The sequence below is a fragment of the Mesoplodon bidens genome, assembly GCF_964165515.1.
Source record: "Mesoplodon bidens genome assembly, chromosome: X".
NCBI classification, from domain to species: Eukaryota; Metazoa; Chordata; class Mammalia; order Artiodactyla; family Ziphiidae; genus Mesoplodon; species Mesoplodon bidens.
The window spans coordinates 99,093,301-99,115,797 of NC_138163.1; the positions used below are offsets into that span (position 1 = coordinate 99,093,301).

Sequence of the window (22,497 nt, forward strand, 5' to 3'; positions counted from 1 at the left end):
AGCGGGTTTTCAATCTTATTTTCTATACCGAGGAAGTGAGAAATCTCTCCATTGTCTAAGTAATCAGTTCAAGCAAATTTTTACTTAATATTTGTGGGACTACAGAGTTGCATCTCCACAGGATCCCAGCAGGAATCTTGGGTATTATCACTGAGAAGGCAGAAGGAAGCAGATAGTTGTCATTTTTTTTGGCAGAGAAAAAAGTGATGCTAGAGAGACATGGCTGGAATTAGTACTTTCTAGAATCTGCAGTGTGCAATTTGGTAGCCACTAGACACATGTGGCTGTTTAAATTTAAATTAATTAAAATGAAATAAAACTTAAAATGTAGTTCCTCAGTCATATTAACTACATTTCAAGTGCACAGTGGCCACATGTGGCTGGTGGCTACCACATTGGACAGTGCAGATCTAGAATACTGCCATCACTGCGGAAAGTTCTGTTGGATGATGTACATCTAGAATCACTCTCAAGTTCCCCCAAGCAAAATGTCGAACCAGTTTGGGATGAGGTTAGGGTGGCCCTGATTTTGTGAGTTTATCAGGTTATTCCAATGTTTCGTACTCCATTGTTTGAATTCTGGCCTGGCCATGTGGGCCCAGGATAATAGATGAATTCCTCTTATGTTTCCAGGACTTGAATGAAAATAGTCAAAACCTGGTCTTTCTAAACAGTTCTTGTTAAACAGAATTTATTTTAATTCTTGTTAAACAATTTTTTTTTTCTCCTAGCAGAGATTAGTTGAAAGAATAGAGGGGGCTAGACTTCATTTGGAAGCTTTTATTATGTTTGGCTTTATTTTCTTCATTGTAGGACAAGGCACACTTAAGCCTTTTCTCTTACCCATAGGTTTCCTATTTCACCTAGGCTGATAAAATCCATTTGTTTTATCTTTACTGCGTGGAAGCCACTTACAAAGGCAATACACCTGTTTCAGAATTCACAGTAGAGAAAGGAGAGACTGTCCGTGGCAGGTATGAGCTGCTGTGCTCTTGGCCATCCTGCCTGCCGTGCCCTTCAGGTCACATCATCTCGTTGCTCCTGCCCCACAGTAGCCTCTCTGTGGTTAGGCAGAAGGCTGCCGTGTCACCAGGCATTCCGGTAGGCTGTCTGGGAGACAGACTGGCAACCAGTACTCTGCCCCTCTCTCTGAGGCTTTACTGGGGAGCTCATCTATGCAAATTAGTCTGCCATGAAGTAGCTCCATGCGGCTGTAGAATCCACAGAACAAGACCTAATGTTGGATTCCTAGCTGTTGGTCTTACAGATCTGACACCATATAGAGGACATTTCTCTATGGAACGTACATTAGAGACTCTCAAAACAGGTGAGAGTTAAAGATCAACAGCTAGGAATTCAGTGTGACCTCTCCTCTACCACTTCAGTATGTTAGACACTTTGGGAGCACTGAGGCTCTCGTGTGACCTCTGTGGGTAGTCCTGGGGCCCCAGAATATTTCATTTCCAAAAAAATCTCTGTGAGGTTTGTTGCTTAGAAGTCCCTGGATAGGGGCTTCCCTGGTGGCGCAGTGGTTGAGAGTCCGCCTGCCGATGCAGGGGACGCGGGTTCGTGCCCCGGTCCGGGAAGGTCCCACGTGCCGCGGAGCGGCTGGGCCTGTGAGCCATGGCCGCTGAGCCTGCGCGTCCGGAGCCTGTGCTCCGCAACGGGAGAGCCCACAACAGTGAGAGGCCCACGTACCACACACACACAAAAAAAAGTCCCTGGATAATGTCCAGCTATGAGGTCAAGCCTCCAGGCCTCAGAAACTCCTGCCAGAAATTGACCTCTAGACACAGCAAAGTCAATCTAATTCACTACAAAGATTCCATCAAACCTCAGGCCTGTGGGGAGGAAATCTGGTGCCAAGTACAGTATAGGTTTTAACAGAGTGCTCAGAACAGGGCCTGGCTTGGTAGGCACTCAGTAAATATTTGCTGAATGCATGAATTCATCTCGTGGTTTTTAAACTTTGCCTTCAAAATATGGGATGACTGTTCTCTTTCCTTCTGTATCTCCTCACCCCTGTCCAGGGGGCACGCACCTTGGCTTAGTGCTCGGCAAGCCTGGAGTAAAACAGTGGAGGCTGCCAGTATGTCTGTGTTGTCTTCTATTCCTCCTTTCCATTAGTCTCTTTTCTCAAGATATATCCTGGGCATCACAGGTGGAGAAGCGGGAGGGAGAGGAGGAAAAACAAGGCACACATGGGGCTTTGCACATCCACTGTCTGCTCATCGGAGTCAGCGCCCTGGTGCCAGACAGCAAATAACACACGTGGTTGAGGCCATTCAGCACCTCTCTTCAAGCTCAAATCAGACCTGCTGAAAGCTGTGTTTTCTATTTGGCTTTTATGATCCCAGCCACTCTTTGCAATATTGGAGGGAACATGTCATCCATGTCATCAGTGCCACAGTTCTCTGCCTTACAATGAGGAAGGTTCAAGGATACAGAATTAACAGATACATAGGGCAACAGTTGGTATGTTGCTAAGCCAAGTCCGCTTACCCTAGTGCTTTCATGGAATTCGTTATAAGTGGATTGTGCCACCTTGCTTTTTCTTTCTGTCTTCAGTTGCTGATCTCAAACGTGTGAGTTCTCAGGTCATCTGTGCTGCAGGAGGATGCGGGGCCACCAGGATAGAAAGTTAATGATATGCATGCTGAAATATTTAGGGGAAGTGTACGGATGTCTGCGACTTTATTTGAATTCATCCAAAAAATAAGGTGGATGATAGAGAGAGGGCTAGGTATGTAATAAAGAAAATACAGCAAAATGTTAATGGTAGAATCTAGGTGAGGGGTATACAGGTATTCACTATAAATTCTTTCAAAACTTACCTGGATATATGAAAAATTCCATAACAAAAGGTTAGGAAATAAAAGCAGGTCAGAGGGGAGTAAGGAAGCAGCAGAGAGGAAGAGGCCTGGGGCGGCAGGACCCACCTTTTGCTACCTGGGACCATCTGGTGCAGGAGGGCAGGCGGACAGTTTGCCCGCTGGTGCCGTTCCCCAGAGGTCTTGCTTAAGGTGTCAGCACACAGGTTGATTGCCCGGCCTACCCCTGGGATCTGACGTGGTGTATGACCTCTTTCGCACGACTTTTGCATGACAGCCTTCCCCTTCTTTTAGCTAACCACTCCTTCCACCTTGGGAAGATGGTCAGCCTCTTGGCTACTTTCAGCCAGCCTGGCCACTATGGTCCAAGCTAATACTCTCTGTTTTTCTCCTTGTCTTTCTCTCTGATGACTTATAGAGTTGGTGTTGATCCAGATCAAGACCCACCACCCAACAATGACAGCTTCCAAGTCTTACAAGGGGTAAGTCACAAGAGATGCTTCTTCCCAGGGAGGTGTTATTAAAAGTAGCTAAAATTTATTGAACGTTTACTACACGCCAAGCAGTTTACGTGGATTCCCTCATTGTGGTCTTGACAAAAACCTTATGAATAGGAACTGTTATCCCCAGTTTACAGATTAGAAGCTGAAGTTTGAGAGTTGAAGTAAGTCATCTAAGGTCAGAGAATTAGAAAATGATGGAGGCAGGATTTGAGTCCAAAGTCCCTGTTCTTAAACAACATATTAAGGGGCCAAAAAGTGTGTTTAAGCTGACTCCCTACCTTCCAAGAATGGATGTATGGATACATTGGCGGTTGGCTCGTGGTAACTGGTTCTGGGAAGGAGAGGGATGTGATCAACTCTCCAGCCCAGGGAATCTGAGCAAGAGAGGAGGGATGCTGGGTGACGGCGCGGCAGTAGCAGAGCAGCAGCCCTCAGCCCCATAGGCGATGAAGGTCACAGCAAGGCTAACGGTTAAGGTTTGGGCAGGATCGTGGTGGCAGTGACAGCCTGGAGTGGAAGCTGTAGAAGCAGGTGAGGGCAAGAGCGCTATTGGCCGCATCTCGTGTGACAGCAGGGAAGAGTTCCTGCTGCGACAGAGAATCCTGATGGAGACCGGGGTGGGGCGGGGGTGGGGATGGTGGGGGAAGAGGCACGTGCTCGTCCTTGGTTTTGCCATCTGCTCCGGTCATTCTTGCAGCATAATGCACTGCCCCAAACATAGGAAGGAAAGTGAACAACAATTTCGTATCCACATGCATTCTCTAGGTTTGGAAAGGGCATAGTCGGGACAGCTTGCCTTTGCTCCATGAAGAAACCTGGGGGTAACTCAACAACTGGGAGCTGGAATCATCCAAAGGCTCATTCGCTCATATGTCTGGTGCCTGGGCTGGGAGGACTCAGACTAGGACCGGCGACTAGAATGCCTGTGATGGCTTCTCCATGGCCTCAGGGTATGGGACTTCTTATGTGATGGCTCAGGCTTCCAAAAGCCCGTGTCCCAGCAAGCAGGTTGGAGACTATGTGGCCCTTTCTGGCCTAACCTGGGGAGTCACACAGCATCACTTCCGTGATTACAACAAGTTGCTAGGGCCAGCCCAGATTCAGTGGGAGGAGATAGAGACCATCACCTCTGGATGGGAGGAGCATAAGCGAAGTGGCAGCCATGTTCTAAAGCTGCTGTATCAGCCCTGTTGTGGGGCTGGTGGGCTCATTCTGCCTCCAGGTTTTGCTCCTTCCCCAGGCCAGCATTTCCTGGGCAGGCAAGGTGGGGGAAGGGAAACTCACGATAGGAGCAGAGATTTGTTTCCAAAATGTTATTATTTGGCCTTGGGAGTGAAGAACTGTTTTGTTCAGCATAGAATACCCAGTGCTGAGCACAGTGCCTGGTCCATGGGGGGCCTGATCGGTATTTGTTGGGAAGATGGGGGAGTGAGAGCAGCACAGGGCCTGGGAAGCTTCACTTACCACGTACATGTGTTGTCCACAAAGCCACGTTGAGTGTTTCTTTTTCTTTCAGTCAACTTTGCATCACACTCATCATTGCACTTAATCCCAAATCCAGTCTGCATGTCTTAGATTCCCTAGGATCTTCTAAATGACTCCAGCTACCAAATCAGATTTAACACATCTCGCAAAATGTGGTGCCGTGTGGGGCCCAGGGGTGCCACCACAGCTTTCTCTGAGGGTGGTTACAGCCTGATGAGCCATTCTTGGGTTGATGCCCCTTAAGGGACACACAGCCATGACCTCTGAGAGTTCTAGGCATTTTGGGAAGAGCGTTCAGTGAGCTTCACTTGGAGATTTGGTGCCCAGTTTAACGGTGCTCCAGAAGACCTTTGCAGCTATATTAGAATTGGCCATTGTGCCAGTTGGGAACATGTGGTTTCAATGAGAAGCTCTTTTTGAAAAGTTGCTATTTGACTCGAGCTTTGATTAAGGACTTTAGAAAACAGGGGTTCAGGAACTGTGCACCTGGCAGCCAATTTAGAGTCTGACAGTTTGGGTTCCCCCAAACTGGGATCTGAGGAAACCTGGGTGAAATTCATGATGGACATCCTCATTTCACCGAAGGGAAAATAATGGCTCTGGTAGGATACACATCCTCCATAGACCTGTGGCCAGTCAAGTTAATTTTGTAAGAAAAACAGGTCACTGCCAGGTGGATATCGAGGGTTTGGGGCAATTTCATCTTGACAGTTCCAAGTTGGTCAACACCGCCCCCCCCCCCCCGGCCATTTTGCTATTTTCCATTGCTCCTGCCTCTGGACTCAAGCATCTGTGAAAGGAAATATGTGAAATGGTTCGGTTGGTTTCATGTAGCTGAACGTACTATGTCTCAGAGACAGTGGGCTTGTAACTAGACTTAGTAACAAACTTGCTGTGGAAATGTTTGAAAAGCAGTGGGTCCTAAATGCTAAGGGTTCTGGCAGTGCATTTAGTCCATGCAGTGATAGCTAAGGTAGCACCCCCAGCCTCAGGCAGGGTGAACATTGGAAACCGCCCTTTGGGCCAATTTTGACCAGGCAGATGGTAGCCACTTCCGCTGCACTCCCAATGGCACCCCTTTGGCCAGCCCTGGTCAGGAGCTGTGTCACAGCTTCGCTTTGACCGCCCTCCTTCCAAACCTCATACGCAGTCGTGCAGAGGGCCCTCAAAGGCAGTTCTGTTGGCATTTTGAAAGTCTTTCAAGATTGCTGTCAGAGGGAAGAGATATGGGAACATATGTATATGTATAACTGATTCACTTTGTTATAAAGCAGAAACTAACACACCACTGTAAAGCAATTATACTCCAATAAAGATGTTAAAAAAAAGATTGCTGTCAGACTGGAAAAAAAAAGGCAAACTTCAAGTTCAGTTCTTCAGGACACCTTCTGAAAAATGACTCATGCCCTCATGCAGAAAGGGCCTCATTTCTCCAAGTCCTTCTGGCCTGACTTCTTGATCCAGTAAGCCATTAACAACAGGGCTGGGAGTGCTCAGTGGTCATGAGAAACCAGTAAAACAGAGAACTAAATGGGCTTCTCAGTTTTGGGTGAAACCCTGGGTTCCTTGCAGCTTCCGCTGAAATGGATCCAGGTCACATGCTCAATGTTGTCATGAAACTGAAATCAGAGGTGGGGGAAGTCCAGATGTTTGTTCCCCATCTTGCTAAAAGCAAACAAACAAACAAAAAAGTGATTTTTTTTTTTTTTGCGGTATGCGGGCCCTCTCACTGCTGTGGCCTCTCCCGTTGCGGAGCACAGGCTCACGGACGCGCAGGCTCAGCGGCCATGGCTCACGGGCCCGGCCGCTCCACGGCATGTGGGATCCTCCTGGACCGGGGCACGAACCCGCGTCCCCTGCATCGGCAGGTGGACTCTCAACCACCGTGCCACCAGGGAAGCCCCAAAAAAGTGATATTTGATGGGAAAGCACAGTTTATAAGGAGCACAATTTTCCTCACCGGTCCTAGAAGCCCAAGGTTATAAGTAGAGTCATGGCTACAGAGCCACAGAATATTAGCTCATGTGGGCGAAAGAAGGGAGCTGTTGGCCAGAACTTTTGGCTCTGTGTGAGGGAAGCATGAGAATATTGTGGATAGGCTTCAGCTTCATGTCCCTGGCAAGTTTGACTCATTAGGACAAAACAAAACAAAATACTCAGCTGCTTTGTTTCTGTGGAGGTCTTGGTGACTTTGCAACCAAAACAAAAACAGGCCCAGCTGGAGGCAAGCTGCCTGGGCCTGGGGGTGGCCTCCCAACCCATTCAAGGGGGGATTTTTCATGCCAGATGCAGCTGAGATTTATGTTGGCCGGACACGCAGACACATCATTCACTTCCTTCCCCAAGTTTACAGAAGCACGCTCATTGATGAGGCCGCTTTGGAGTAGGCAGGAACACGAATCTGAATGTATCCCGCCTCTGTCATCTCAGCAGGACAAGGTCACAAGCAGGATATTAGTGGAATGTGGGGGAAGGGAAACCACTGTGCTTGTGGGGTGTGTGTGTGTGTGTGTGTGTGTGTGTGTGTGTGTACCTGAAAACTGCAGAAACTCAAGCTGTTTATAGTTGCATTCACATATACCTTTCTGGGCAAGTTGGATTTGTTTGTTCCTGGGTCCTCCCCCAGTTTCCTTCCAGGCTAAAATCTGACATCCAGTCCCTTAAATCTTTAACTTCAAACAGTTGCTGAAGTGCCTTTCCTCAGATTACTACTCTCTGACTGCCTTCCCCACCACACTTTTTAATTTTTCTGATGGCCTCCCTTGGCCCCTGATTTCCCTTTCTGCTATTCCTTTTTTTTTGTCTTAGAAGTTCAAAATTAACATTTATTCATTCATTTGACAAATATTTATGGAGCATCTGTTATATTTCAGACATTCTTGCAGGCTCTGGGAATACATTTGCAAACACGACAGATGAATTTCTGTCTTTAAGGGCTTAGTGACAATGTGATACAGGATAAGGGTGGAGAGTGGCAGAGGTGAGATGGTGGAGGGCTTTGTCTGCTTCTCCAAGAGGGACCGTGAACCTCCCCCTGCTGTTCCGAGTGTCCCCATGGACAGCAGCCCGGGCATCACCAGAGAGCTCGTTAGAAATGCAGACTCTCAGGCCCCACCTGAACCCACAGAATCAGAATGTTCACTTTAACAGGGTGCCCAGGAGGGTTGTGTGCACTTTACAATTTGAGAAGCCCTGGTGGAGGCAGTGTGGAGCTCTTAATTCCCTGTTTTTAAACCCTGTGTTACCCGCTTCTGAGAAATCTTGGCCCCATCATCCCAGGGACATGAGAAAGACCCAAATCGGGTTGCATCAATTATGTACTCTTTTGCTCTGCATTAGTTTCATATCATTGCTGTAACAAATTGCCACAAACTCGGTGGCTTAAAACAACACAGTCTTATAGTTCTGTAGGTCAGAAGTCTGGTGGGTTCTACTGATTTCTCTCTTTTAGGTCTCTTAAAGCCAAAATCAAGGTGTCAGTGGGGTTGGGCTCTGGGGGAGAAGCCACTTCCAGTCTCCTTCGGGTTGTTGGTAGAATTCCCTTCCATGTGCTTGTAGGACTGAGGTCCTGTTTCCTTGCCAGCCATTGGCCAGGAGTCAAGCTTAGATCCTAGAAGCACTCGTGTTTCCTGGCTCTTGACCCCCTCCACTTCCAACTATGAAAACTTCATGCTCTGAATCTCTCCTGCCTCTTCTCCCTCCACATCTCTCTGACTCTCTTCCCCCGCCCTTGTCCACTTTTCAGGGCCCATGTGATTATACTGGGCCTACCTGGAAAACCTTAAGTCCACCCACAAAGCCCCTTTAGCCGTGTAACGTTAACAGACTCAGGCTCCAGGGATTAGGATGTAGAAATCTTTGGGGGGCAGGGGCAGTATTCTGCTCCATCTCTGAAAAAAAAAATAAGCTGTTCTCATTATTGTAATGACCTTAACATAAAAAATACATCTCTTAACAATAAGAATGGAATGAAATATAACTCTACCCAGAAATCATTATTCATTAGTTCTAGAAAAATTATTTCAAAATAGGACCTTTTGCCACTCCCCAGGTCTTCAATCTGCTTTCTTTTTCTTCATCCCATATGTATCTGTCTGTTGATGTCTCCCCGTCTGGAAATGTGCTCCTCAAGTGGCAGGTGCGGGGTCTCATTCCTCTTTGTGTTTCCAGCACCCAGCATGGTACCTGGCACACAGTAGGTGCTTAATGAATGCAGGAGAAATAGCCATTCATTGTTTCATGCTCAAAAATTGGTGATAAGCAGAGCTAGTGGTATTTATTTTCCCGAAGGGGCTTCTCTATTAACAATTTCAGTAAAATGTTTTAAAATCCCTTGTGTAACTCATAAGGACAGAGAGCAGAATGGTGGTTACCAGGGGCTGGGGGATGGGGGAGGGGGAGATTTGGGGAGATGTTTAAGGGTACACACTTGCAACTAGTAGATAAACAAGTTCTGGAGAGCTAATGTACAGCATAGTGAATGTAGTCGACAATACTATATTATAAACTATAAAGTTGCTAAGAGACTAGATCTTAATTGTGCTCACCACAAAATAGAAATGGTAATTATGTGACAGGATAGAGGCATTAGCTAACCTACGGTGGTAATCAAACTGCAGTATATAAACATATCAAACCAACACTGGTGTACACCTTAAACATATGCAACGTTCTATGTCGATTATGTCTCAATTTAAACTTGTCCAGAGTCACACAGCAGGGCAAAGGCACAGTCAGGAGTAGAGCTAGGACTTGGACCCAGGTAGTCTGTTGAGAAAGCCTGTGATGGTTACACCTATGCCTCTTGGAGCACTCCATTGCCTTTGAAACATTTCTCAGAGATGCCAACCTTGTGCACAGCCTTGAAAGATGAATAGGGATCAGCCAGGTAGGTGTTGTGGGTGGAAGAAGGTGAGAGTATGCAAGGGTGTTCTGGATTCTAGAAGCAGGCTGAACTGAAGACATGGGGGGGGGGTGAACCGTCCTGGTGGGGATGGAGGTTTTGAGGAGGGCATGGTGGGAGAGCCAAGTCCCCGCTTTTTCTCTGGGCAGCCCAGGCAGGCGACCCACCTACTGTAGGATCACCTGCACCCACACCGACCCCTGCTTTGAACCCGCAGGAAGGGCTGGCTGGCTTGTGAATGGTAGCCACCCAAATCATGCTAGGAAGCAGTTGTTGGTTGTCTTCTGGGTCAGCTTAAAAAAATCAGTCCTGTTCCACAGACCCTCCCCGATTTCCCCAAAGCCTCTATATGTGGATTTATCCAAGTTCTTCCTGTACATAATCATACTTCTGGCCCCATCTCTTAGAATAAGAAGTTGTTTAACACCCCCGTTACAGAGTTGCACTTTTTATTTGCCCTGAATTTGTAACCTTTCAGGGTTGGCTCTTAGTGTCTTACATTTCTAAGGTCGCTTTATCTTATTTGTGGACTGTAGGCATATCTCTTTGTAGCCTGAGAAGACCTTTTCTTAATTTGCCTTCAAAAAAAAAGCCTTTCCCTTGCTTTACTCATTTTCATTGTCCCTCTTGGGGCTTATATAGGTCAGTCTCCTGTAGCTTCCTTAAGGTGAGATGACAAGAACTTAAGTGTTTCAGGTGATGAGAATGCACTGTGATTTGATAATGCAGAGGTTAGGATGACAGAATAGGGGTTTGCCATTTTTATTGTCATTTTAGTGGAAGAGCAGACAAAAGTGACTTTGGGGAACTTGTCTTATGCCCAATGGTTTATAGCATCCTTCCAGAAGATGTTTATCATCTTGCTAGTTTTTTCTTTAGTAAGATTCTACAGGCACTTAGAACCAAGAGCTTAGAGCCTATCACTTTATAAAGAAGCATTTAATTTTTTTCGTAAAGCGGTCATCTCTCAAAAAAGTCATCTACCACCTTTCCACTCAGTCGTGTGGCATTTCGAAATCTCCCTAGAGTTGTCATTGGGCTAGCAATCAATTACCTGAAGGAATGATTGTTTTCTGCAAATAGAGACATTTCTGTGCCCCCTTTTCCCTATGTGATTTATTAAAATGTGAAATAAAGTTGGTCTCTGGGGTCTCTCCTTTTTATTTCCTCATCCACAGAAGGGCCCATTTAACTAAGCCATTTGCATATATGTCACTAAACATTCCTCAGATACCGTGGGGACTCTGTTTTTAAAAGTCATCTTTGCCGTTGGAAATATTAGGAATTTAAATAGTGCTTGCTAACTTCCCTCCCTATGCTTGTCTGTATCTTACTTACCTTCTCAGAGATTTCTGACTCCTTCTTGGCGTCTCTACTACAGGTAGAATTTACACCCACGGAGATTTGGAACTACATACTTGTAATCGTTGACTCAACTTTTATTTGGTTATTCTTTTTTTTTTTTTTTTTTTTTTTTTTTGGTACGCGGGCCTCTCACTGTTGTGGCCTCTCCCGTTGCGGAGCACAGGCTCCGGACGCGCAGGCTCAGCGGCCATGGCTCACGGGCCCAGCCGCTCCGCGGCATGTGGGATCTTCCCGGACTGGGGCACGAACCCGTGTCCCCTGCATCGGCAGGCGGACTCTCAACCACTGCGCCGCCAGGGAAGTCCTATTTGGTTATTCTTGATTGCCCCTTACTTGTAGAGCTGCCTCTCCCTAGAACATTCAAGAGGAGGATGATAAAAATGGCTGCGCTTCACAAGCAGCCTGTACTTTCAGAGCTTGTCATCCAGCAATATAGAACCCCAGCACTGCCCTCAGACTGCTGCCATCAGCCCACTTTTTAATATCAATTGTGCTGCTTATCCTACTCGCACAGAACAGATTTCCTAAACCACAAATGAATGCTTGATTGTGCCAGTTACTTTGAAAATGAAATGATGGGGATGTTTGAATTGGAAAGGCATGAGAGGAGTAGTAAAGGAGCGTACTACTTGAGGGCAGAGAAAATAACAGAGATGCTGATTCTGGCTCCCTTTCCCCTTCCCACCCCCGCCCCCCTTCCTAAAGCTGGGAGGGCAAGTTACTAACTGCCTGGAACACAATGCAGGTGCCTGGGTGAGGACCACAAAGAGTCCTTGGCTGGTTTGTCAGGAAACTCAACCAAGCGTGATTTCCCCAGGCCAGCTGTGGGGGACCTGGAAAGTTGGTTTTACAGACGCTTTCTTTAATCTTCTCTATAAATCAATTTTGGCCTGTTAGGATCTAGACTACTTTAGGGTAATTAACCTGCTAAAAGACACTCTGAGGGGCTTCCCTGGTGGCGCAGTGGTTGGGAGTCCACCTGCTGGTGCAGGGGACACGGGCTCATGCCCCGGTCCGGGAGGATCCCACATGCCGCGGAGCGGCTGGGCCCGTGAGCCATGGCTGCTGGGCCTGCGCATCCGGAGCCTGTGCTCCGCAGTGGGAGAGGCCACAACAGTGAGAGGCCCACACATCACACACACACAAAAAAAGACACTCTGAGGAAAATTACAGTAAAAATGCCAAAAGAAATTTTATACTACATTGAGTTGGTCTACCCTCAGACATAACCAAGCCTGTTTCTTTGGGGATTGATTTGTCTGCCTTTTGGATTTATTTGATTTCTTTTAAAATATTACCTCCCGATAAATCTTTGAAATTTTGGTGATACAGGATGTTTGACTCTGAGCTCAAAATCTCTAAAGGTTATGGTTAAAAGGGAAGCTTTTCCCCCTATTTCAATGCCTTTTCTGCAACTAAGTATCTTTCTTCTTGTTTGTTCCTAGGATGGTCCAGATACTGCCAGAGGAAACCGGACAAAGCAGGAGAGTGCATGGCTATTCAGGCTGTGGTACAGCTTTGACCACAAGTATCCTTTTATGAGGATTCCCTGTATTTGTGAAACATCAGTGATGAAATCCTCTTGTTGAGTTGTCAGTGAATGACTTCTGATGAGCAAGGAAAGATGTGTGCTTGCTGCTACAGGTGTAGTCAGTCCTCTCTTGGGACACCTGCAATGATCATTCAACCACAGGCAGTCATAACGAGCATCTCTCTGGCCAAGAGGAATGTTTGTTTGCACATCATTAGGGTAGCCAGTCCACAGCCTGGTAGACTCACGTGGCTCTTCAGAGCTTTGTGTCCAAGGGAAATATGCCTGTGTAGGTGAATTAGTTAAAATTCCACTTGAACCATGCTGTGGTCAGGAAGGGAAGTGGAGGTTGGCCAGTTAATCCATGTGGAGAGGATGATTCCTATTGGCTGAACTGAGTCTGGCCAAGTCTGATCCTGGCCTTAACTGGACCACATGCAAGGCAGACTCTGTTCTAGTAGATTCACTTGGCCCCAGGTGAAAAATTAAAAACCAAGAAGTTACACTTTCATGGCTTCTTAGGTTGACATAGCAGTCAAATGGGTAGGTAGCTTATATATGGTCTTTGGAGACTTTGAAAGTATTTAAAATTTTTTACTGACGTAAAGAATATGTATAGGAAAGTACATAAATCATAATTGCTCTGCGAGTTATTGCAAAATAAGTACACTCAATACCAAACAGGTCACGAAACACAAAATTACCAGTTCCCCTCATGCCATAACCCAATTACTGCCCCTTTCTCCTCCCCAAATGTAGCCACTCTCCTGACTTTAGCAACACTTAATAATATTACCTGTTTCTGAACTTTGTATAAATATGATTATAGAGTGTTTATATTTTAGTATCTGGTTTGTTTGGCTTGACATTATTTGTGTGATTCATCCATGTTGTAGCTCTAGTTCATCTATTTTCATTGCTGTATAGTATTTCATTGTATGACTATCATAATTTATTTATCATCCTATTGATGAACATGTAGATTATTTCTAATTTGGAGCTACGATGAAAAATACCGCTATGAACATTCTTATACATGTCTTTTGGTGCATGTATACATACATTTTTCTTGGGACTATACCCAGGAGTGAAATTGCTGAGTCATAGGACATGCAAAGGTTCAACTTTAGAAGATGGTGTCAAACCGTTTTATAAAATGGTGGTACCACTTTTCACACTTACCTCTAGTGTATGAGAGTTCCATTTGCTCCACATCCTCACTGATGGTTGGTATTGCCAGTCTTGTTAATTTTAGCCTTTCTAGTGGATTTGTAGTGGTATTTTATTGTGGTTTTTTTAAATGGAAGTATAGTTGATTTACATATTATATTAGTTTCAGGTGTACAACACAGTGATTCAATATTTTTATAGATTATACTCCTTTGTGGTTTTAATTTGCATTTACCTAGTGACTAATGAGGTTGAGCACCTTACCATATATTTACTGACCCTTTGGTATGTTCCTTTGTGAAGTGCCTGTTCAAGTCTCTTCCCATTTTTCTCTTGGGTCATTGGCCTTTTTATTACCGATTTTAAGAGTTCCTATGTATTCTAGATATGAGTATTTTGCTAGTTATATGTGATAAAAATACCTTCTCTACTTGTGACTTGCCTTTTCACTTTTAGATAGAATCTTTTGATGAACAAAAGGTCCAATCCAATTTCTTGATCTTATCTGTTCTGGTTATTATTGTTTGTGTTCTGTTTTAGAAATCTTTGTCTACTCCAAAGTCATAAAGCCAATTTCCTATGATATCTTCTAGGAGCTTTATTGTTTACCTTCTGTACATCTGTGTTTGTTTTTTTTTAAATAAGTGACAGACATGAGCAATGAAAATGTATAGAGATAATTTGAGATGTTCTAGATGAGGTTATCATCTTTCATCTTTCAGAGATGATTTACCTTACATCTGGTCAGTGGCAAGGTTAGGGGAATTAGCAATTCCAGATCACTTTAATCCAATCGGGAATAAAGGTGATATGAATCTGGGCTTCAGTTCCTGTGAGGGTTAATCTGTTTTCTGTGTGCCCTTTCTTCTAGGGTTCCAACCTAGAGTCTAGAGTATTTATGTAGACTTCCTCAGAAGACCCTGGACTCCAGTTTTTGTCAGATTCACTCTGTTTTGTGAGTCTTCCAGATGCTCTGCTTAGCTTCTCAGGTGCTTTTAGGGAAATCGTGGCTCACTGTATACAGGGCTCACCTCTTGGATTTCCTTTTCCAGACTCTGGCCCTCTTCACTGCCATGGTAGCTTTCTGATGCCATTAAGCAGAACATTTTGTTGTGTTTTATTTTCCCAGCTTTTCTAGTTAGCCTCAGTGGAAAAGATGGCTCAAATTACCTTGTTTGCTATTAACTAAAATAGAACCCCCAGGGATTTTTTTTAAGTCATATGAACTTTGTCTACATTGTAATTCAGAATGCATGTTACTCACTGGGCTTGGAAAGAATGTAGAGAAAATTGGAGAGAGTTCACAGGAGAGTGATGAAAAGCTAAAGTGATAGATCATTTGGACAGCAAATGAATAAGGAAACATTGGGCTTGAACTACATTTTAGACTAAATGACATTTAGGCATATACAGAACATTCCATCCAACAACAGAATATACATTCTCCTCAAGTGCACATGGAACATTCTCCAGGATAGATCATATGTTGGGTCACAAAACAAGTCTTAGCAAACTTATGAAAATTGAAATCATACCAAGTATCTTTTCCAACCACAATAGTATGAAACTAGAAATCAGTAGCAGGAGAAAAACTGGAAAGTTCAAAAATATGTGGACATTAAACAACACACTCCTAAATAATCAATGGGTCAATGGAGAAATCAGAAGAGAAATTTAAAAATTATCTTGAGACTAATGAAAATGGAAACACAACACAGGAAAACTTATGGGATGCAACAAAAGCAGTTTTGACTCATAGTGATAAGTGATACATTAAGTGATACATTAAGAAAAAAGGAAGATCTGAAACAACCTAACTTTACTCTTCAAGGAACTAGAAAAAGAAGAACAAACAAAGCCCAAAATTAGTAGAAGGAAGGAAATAACAAAGGCCAGAGCAGAAGTAAATAAAATAGAGACTCAGAAAACAATAGAAAATATCAACGAAACTAAAAGTTGGTTTTTTGAAAAGATGAACAAAATTGATAAGCATTTAGTTAGACTAAGAAGAAGAAGACTCAAGTAAATAACATCAAATGAAAGAGGAGACATTATAACTAATACCACAGAAATATATAGGCTCATAAGAGACTACTGTGAACAATTATTCACCAAAAATCGTATTACCTAAAAGAAATGGATAAACTCCTAGAAACATGCAACTTACCAAGACTGGATCATGAAGAAATAGAAAATCTGAACAGACCAACAATACAAGTAAGGACATTGAATCAGTAATTTAAAACCTCACAGCAAAGAAAAGCCCAGGACTATATGGCTTCACTGGTGAATTCTACCAACCATTTAAAGAAGAATTAATCCAGGAATTCCCTGGAGGTCCAGTGGTTAGGACTCCAGGCTCTCACTGCCGAGAGCCCAGGTTCAATCCCTGGTGGGGGAACTAAGATCCCACAAGCCATGCGGTGCAGCCAAAAAAAAAAAAAAAAAGAAAAAAGAAAAAAAGAATTAACTCTTCTCAAACTCTTCCAAAAAATTGAAGATGGGGGAATACTCCCAAATTCATTTTTTGAGGACAGCATGGCCCTGATATTAAAGCCCACCAAGGACACTACAAGAAAAGAAAATTACAGGCCAGTATCCCTGGTGAACATAGACGTAAAAATCTTCAACAAAATACTAAAAAACTGAATTCTATAGCACATTAAAAGGATCAGACATCATAATCAAGTGGGATTTATCCCTGGGGGATGCCACATAATCAATGTGAACACCACATTAACAAAATAAAAATCATGTGATCATCTCAGTAGATGCAGAAAAAAACATTTGACAAAATCCAGCATTCTTTTATGATAAAAACTCTCAACAAATTAGGTATAGATGGAATGTACCTCAACATAATAAAGGCCACATATGACAAACCCACAGCTAATGTGATACTCAATGGTGAAAAGCTGAAAGCTTTTCCTGTCAGATCTGGAGCAAGGCAAGGTTGTGCACTGTTGCCACGTCTATTCAACACAGTACTGGAAATCCTAACCAGAGCAGTTAGGCAAGAAAAAGAAATAAAAGGCATACAAATCAGAAAAGTAGAAGTAAAATTGTCTCTGCAGATGACATGATCTCACATATAGAAAACCCTAAAGATTCTACCAGGAAATTGTTTGAAGCTTTTAAACTAAATCACTAAAGTTACAGGAGATAATATCAGCATACAAAACTCAGTTGCATTTCTATATACTAACAATGAACTATCCAAAAAAGAAATTAAGCAAACAATTCCATTACAGTAGCATCAGAAACAATAAAATACTTAGGAATAAATTTAACCAAGGAGTGAAGATTTATATACTGAAAATTAAAGAACATTGACAAAAGAAATTGAAGAAGACACAAGTAAACGGAAAAATACCTGTGTTCATGGATTGGAAGAATTAATATTGTTAAAATGTCCACACTGCCCAAAGCGACCTACAGGTTCAGTATACTCTCTATCAAAACTCTGATGGTATTTTTCACAGAAAAAGAAAAACCATCCTAAAATTTGTATGGAACCACGAAAGAACCTAAGTAGCTAAAGCCATCTTGAGGGAAAAGAACAGAGGTGGAGGCATCACACTTCCTGATTTCAAATTATATTACAAAGTTACAGTAATCAAAAAAGTATGGCACTGGCATAAAAACAGACACACAGATCAAAGGAACAGAATAAGAAGTCCAGAAATAAACCCTTGCATATAGAGTCAAGACCAACATGCCAAGGAAACACAATGGGGAAAGGGCAGTCTCTTTAATAAATGGTGCTAGGAAAACTGGACAGCCACATGCAAAAGAATGAAACTGGACCTCATCTTATACCACTCATAAAAGTCAACTCAAAATGGATTAAAAACTTAAATGTAAGACCTGAAACCATAAAACTCCGAGATGAAAACAAAGGGGAAAAGCTCCTTGACATTGGTCTTGGCACTGATTTGTTGTTGTTGTTGAGTTTGACACCAAAAGCGCAGGCAACAAAAGCAAAAATAAACACGTGTAAAATTTTTTACATCAAACTAAAAAATTTCTGCAAATCAAAGGAAACCATCAACAAAATGAAAGTCCTAGGATGAAAAAAATTTTTCTGAGCTTAGAATTCTATACCCAAACTGTTAATCAAAAATGAGCAAAGGGCTTCCCTGGTGGCGCACTGGTTGAGAGTCCGCCTGCCGATGCAGGGGACGTGGGTTCGTGCCCCGGTCCGGGAAGATCCCACGTGCCGCAGAGCGGCTGGGCCCGTGAGCCATGGCTGCTGAGCCTGTGCGTCTGGAGCCTGTGCTCCGCGGGGGGAGAAGCCACAACAGTGAGAGGCCCGCGTACCGCAAAAAAAAAAAAAAAAAAAAAAAAAAAAAGAGCAAAAAAAAAGGAGGGTGGCTTTCAGACATGCAAGAATTCAGAAAGTTTAGCACCGTGCAGACTCTATAAGAAGGGGGGAAAATAACATAAGGACTAAACAAAACAAAATCCAACTAAAGGGACAGTGATTTGTTGTAACCCAGAAGAAGTGAACACAATCAAAAAGAAATTAAAAGATCTTTTTTTTTGCAAGATACTCAAATGTTCTTTTCTAACAAAGTTTAAATGACATTGTATTACATTTCCTTTAATAGTATTCCAACCACTCTGCTTGGTTACAGTGAATAATATTCATAAATTACATTTTTACAAGTGGTGCTTATTGGTCTTTAACATTAGGCTCAATCCATAGATAAAGCAGATATTTGCTTATTAGTTACAGAATGCAAATGTTATATACCTACAGTATAAAATTAATTATAAATAAAAATTAGAAAGGAAAAAATTGAAAAGAGGCAGGAATGTAAATGAATTAAATTTACCATCCTTCATAAAAGGGAGCTAAAAGCTGACTACAGTTTATAAATCAGGAAATAGGCGGAAAAAACTGTATTCTATAAAGTTGTAATGGTAAATTACCAGAAAGACTGGGTGGGAGGGAGGCTTGATATTTCATTTTTGCCCTTCCAACAATCTGAATATTTAAAATCTATCTGTAAATATTTTTTCTCTTTTAAAGAAGTTGTTAGAGGGCCTTCTGTATTTGGGAAGAGCGAGCTTGTCTTTGAACTGCCCAAGACAGGGAACTGAAAGGTAGCCTCTGGGTTCCCTGGAACTCTTTTGTATTAGTCATTCTGCAAATCCAGCTGCTGTCAGCTTCTGAGCTGAAGACACAAGAAAACTGATAGGCCTGTAGGGGCTGTTTCTAGGAATGAGGACAGCAGTCAGAGGGGGCTTGTTCTGCTTATAGAGTCCCAGCAGAGCCCACACATCCTCCTTTGATGAGTAATTCCCAGTCAAAATTTTACCCAGGGGTCACCCTTCCATCTCCTCCTGTAGAGAAGCCTTTTCTCTCTCGTGCTGCTCTGAATGAAGACAGGAAGTGATGGTGCTAGGAGCAGTCATCTGCTTGGGTACAGACAGCTGTGACTCCTTCTCACCTGCCTTTAAAGTCTCTTGGCCATTCCTGCATTTGAGTTGGCCCTGTAGGTCTCCACCTTTTCCACATTGCTTCGGCTCTGGGTATCAGAAATGATCCCAGCTCCATTGTAATGTGACACAGGGCTGCACATTTGCCAGCACAAATATCCGTAGATTGGCAAACCCTGAGCCGGTCTCCACAGAACAGTTGACCTTCATGTTAGAACAGGGGGCTCAATTGAGGGCAGGTTTGCTTCTCAGGGGACACTGAGCCATGTCAGGAGACATTTTTGTTGTCACACCTGAGGGAAGGGTTGGGGGTGCTCTAGTGGGTAGAGGCCAGAGATGCTGCTAGACATCCTACAACGCAGGACAGCCCCCTACGACAAAGGGTGATCTGGCCCACAATGCCACTAGTGTCGAGGTGGAGAAACTGTGTTGGAGAGTCTGGGAGAGAGGCAGCGGGTAGAGGGTAGAATAGTCCTGTATGGGAAGGTGGGAGGTTGAGGTCTGAGTGACCTTCGTGAAACCATTTTGCCTTTTGCCGAGTCCTCTCAGGTCCTGTCCACCTCGAACATTTCCACCATGTGACCTCTGGGGAGAGGGGACCCAGGGGCTGTAACATCTCCACTCCAGCTACACGATTTCCTGTTTCCAAAACATGAGCTGGTTGTGTGTCAAAAGCTGGAAGGCTGATCAAAACCAGAATTCTCATTCAGCATAACAAAGAAGGCAGAAGGGTGTTCTAATTAATCAGATATTCTTTGTAACTGAAAATGAGGAACCGCAAACCTGAAAGTTAACAGTTAACATTTAAGGCTGATGGGGCATAGTTTAATCTTGGATTCAGACTGTTGCAGACTACAGGTACTTTCTGTATTGTACTGGTAAAATGGGGGAAAAGAGGCTTTTTGGGGGTAGAATGCCAGATGATTTACTCTTTGGGATTTCTAAACACATTTTGTTGGGTGTGTGTTTTCTTTGCAGGCACTTTTCCTTAATTCTCTTTTTAAAGTTACTTGAAGCCCATCCTCACACACAGTGGCCCCCCATTAACCACCACTCTCCCAGCCTGGTGTGGCTTGCTCGCTCGATGTCTGACCAGTCCCCAGGTGTACGAGGTAAGTACAGCATGGCCGGGTTGCCATGGTAACACTGCAGTTCTGCTATGGCCTTTGCTTTGAATTTCCACCAAACGTGACAGAGAACAGCATCAATGTCTCCGTCTCTTAGAAATAGTTGAGGCTTCCAGCCTCCCCAGCCCCTCCCCATATACAAATGGAATTCCCGTGCCACCTCTGATAAACTGTTTTTAAATTACAAAAAATGGGTCAGATGCCAAGAACACCATTTCCTTAGAACTGCTCCCGGTTTTGTAAAGTGATTTTTAATGCTTATGGTGAGTTTTTAGTGGAATATGAGCCTAGGTAATAATGCTAATTACCTTTCCTTTTATGTTGGAAGGATACAGACCAATAGATTAAAAAGTTACTTTTATAATTTCCCATCCCATTTTATTTAATAACTCTGTCTTTTTTTGAATGCTGAATAGTTTGCTCAGTTTGGACCTCTGTGTAAAGTGACAGTGTGGGCCACTTGGATGTGTTTTATCATCAGAAACAAAGGGTAGTGACTCGGCATCCTCACTTCTCCCACTAAAGAAGCTCCAATTGATTACACTGTTTGATTTTGTTTCACTGGGCTTACGTGTTTCTTTGCCTTCTAGCTCTAGTCTCTTTTAACCAGTTTCTAAAGCCTTCCTTCTTACTTAGGTTTTACAAGGGTCACCTTTCATGTCTCTGTAATAGTAAAGTAACTAACCCACTATGAAAACTTCATAAAAACCTTACCTAATCGGAAGCTTACCAACTATTCCTCACACATCAGTTAGGGGTATTTGGCCTACTTTGAACTCAGCATAAACTCAATATACTTCCAGGGACTTAAATTGAAAGTGCTCCCCTCACCGCTTCCAGAGCCTGCCCAAGGTTTGCTTCCTGGGTAATGTTTTGGCTGTGGACTCCCACAGCCAACCCAAGATGCGGTGACTTGGGCTACAGGCAAGAACCACCCTCCATTCTGCTGCTACTACCTTGGGCTGGGGTCCTGACTGGGGTCCCAGCCACCTCCAGACACGGAGAGGCCTGCTACTGAGAGACTGAGAGCAGAGAGTCTTTGGAAGTTTAACTGAGGAAGCCAGAGGTGAGAGAATGGAGGGGGCTCCATGTGGAGTCTAGTGCCGGGTGAGGGCATCAGATGAGCCATTCTCTGGGCTGTTTGACACACTTTTGGGTGGCCCCCCCATCACCTGTAGGGCGTTTTATACTTCACCAAGATTCTTTGGGAGATATGGAAGATGTTCGTTATTCCTCATTTCCACTAACTCTAAACGAAATTTAGGTTTGAGAACCGCCTAGAAAACATTGTTCTTCCACTAATGAAAATGATCTGTGGATATTTAAATGCACACATTCCCATGACACTCTTGCTTGCAGGTGTTTGCAGGGTTATTTCACTCCATTTCCATAGCAGCCCTCACTGGACAGCTAGTTATGTAATTACACAAACCTTCAGCTGAACAAAACTTTTGTCAATCCTGTCATCTGGAATTTGAGGGTGTGGGATGGTTTTGTCGTCAGCATAGAACATTCCTTAAGCTTCCATCTGGAAATCCCTCTCCACTGGGTTTTACTACGTCCTTGTTTCTGAGTGACCTTACCTGGGGTACTATTTGTCTGGACTTGTGAGTTTCATCATAGAATGGGACAATTTTGGCCCTGCTTCCCACTGCGTGGGGTCAGAGTGGGCCACACTGGAGCTTCCATCTGGGGGTTCCTCTGTGCTGCTGGGGAGGGAGGGGCTTGGCTCCATTTGCAGAATTCCCCGCACATGCAGTTGTTCTGTATTCCTCTCTGTCCCCGTGTGGCTCCTAACCTCGAATCGGCAAAATACGTGCCAGGAGAGTCTTCTCCTGAACACTGGGAACTAAGGAGCCCTGGGAGAGAAATTTTGACAGAGATGAACAAAAACATTACTTAGCACATGTATGAATGGGAGAAATAGAACGTGCTAAGACAGGGAACATGATGTCATCTGTTGTTAAGAAAACCATCATGGAACAGATGGAGTTTCAGGACTTTCAGAACTACTAATGGGGAAGAGGAAATTGGGGAGTTTGGAGTGAGCTTTAGAATTATGCTCTGCCCGAGTCGAGGATGTTCATTGAACTGTACATTTGCTCCCTGCCTCATTCCGGTGAGGGTTGGAGGCAGC

General features: G+C 43.9%; 1 protein-coding gene across 1 annotated transcript in view; it reads left to right on the top strand.

Moving 5' to 3' along the window:
• The window catches only part of SLC9A7 (solute carrier family 9 member A7), a 143,560-nt gene that overhangs the window by 113,597 nt on the left and 7,466 nt on the right, over window positions 1-22,497 (top strand). The window contains exons 14-16 of the mRNA XM_081222946.1: window positions 3,250-3,313; window positions 12,533-12,615; window positions 20,240-20,345. Of these exons, the coding sequence (XP_081079072.1) occupies window positions 3,250-3,313; window positions 12,533-12,615; window positions 20,240-20,345 (253 nt within the window). The remainder of the gene's footprint in view (window positions 1-3,249; window positions 3,314-12,532; window positions 12,616-20,239; window positions 20,346-22,497) is intronic.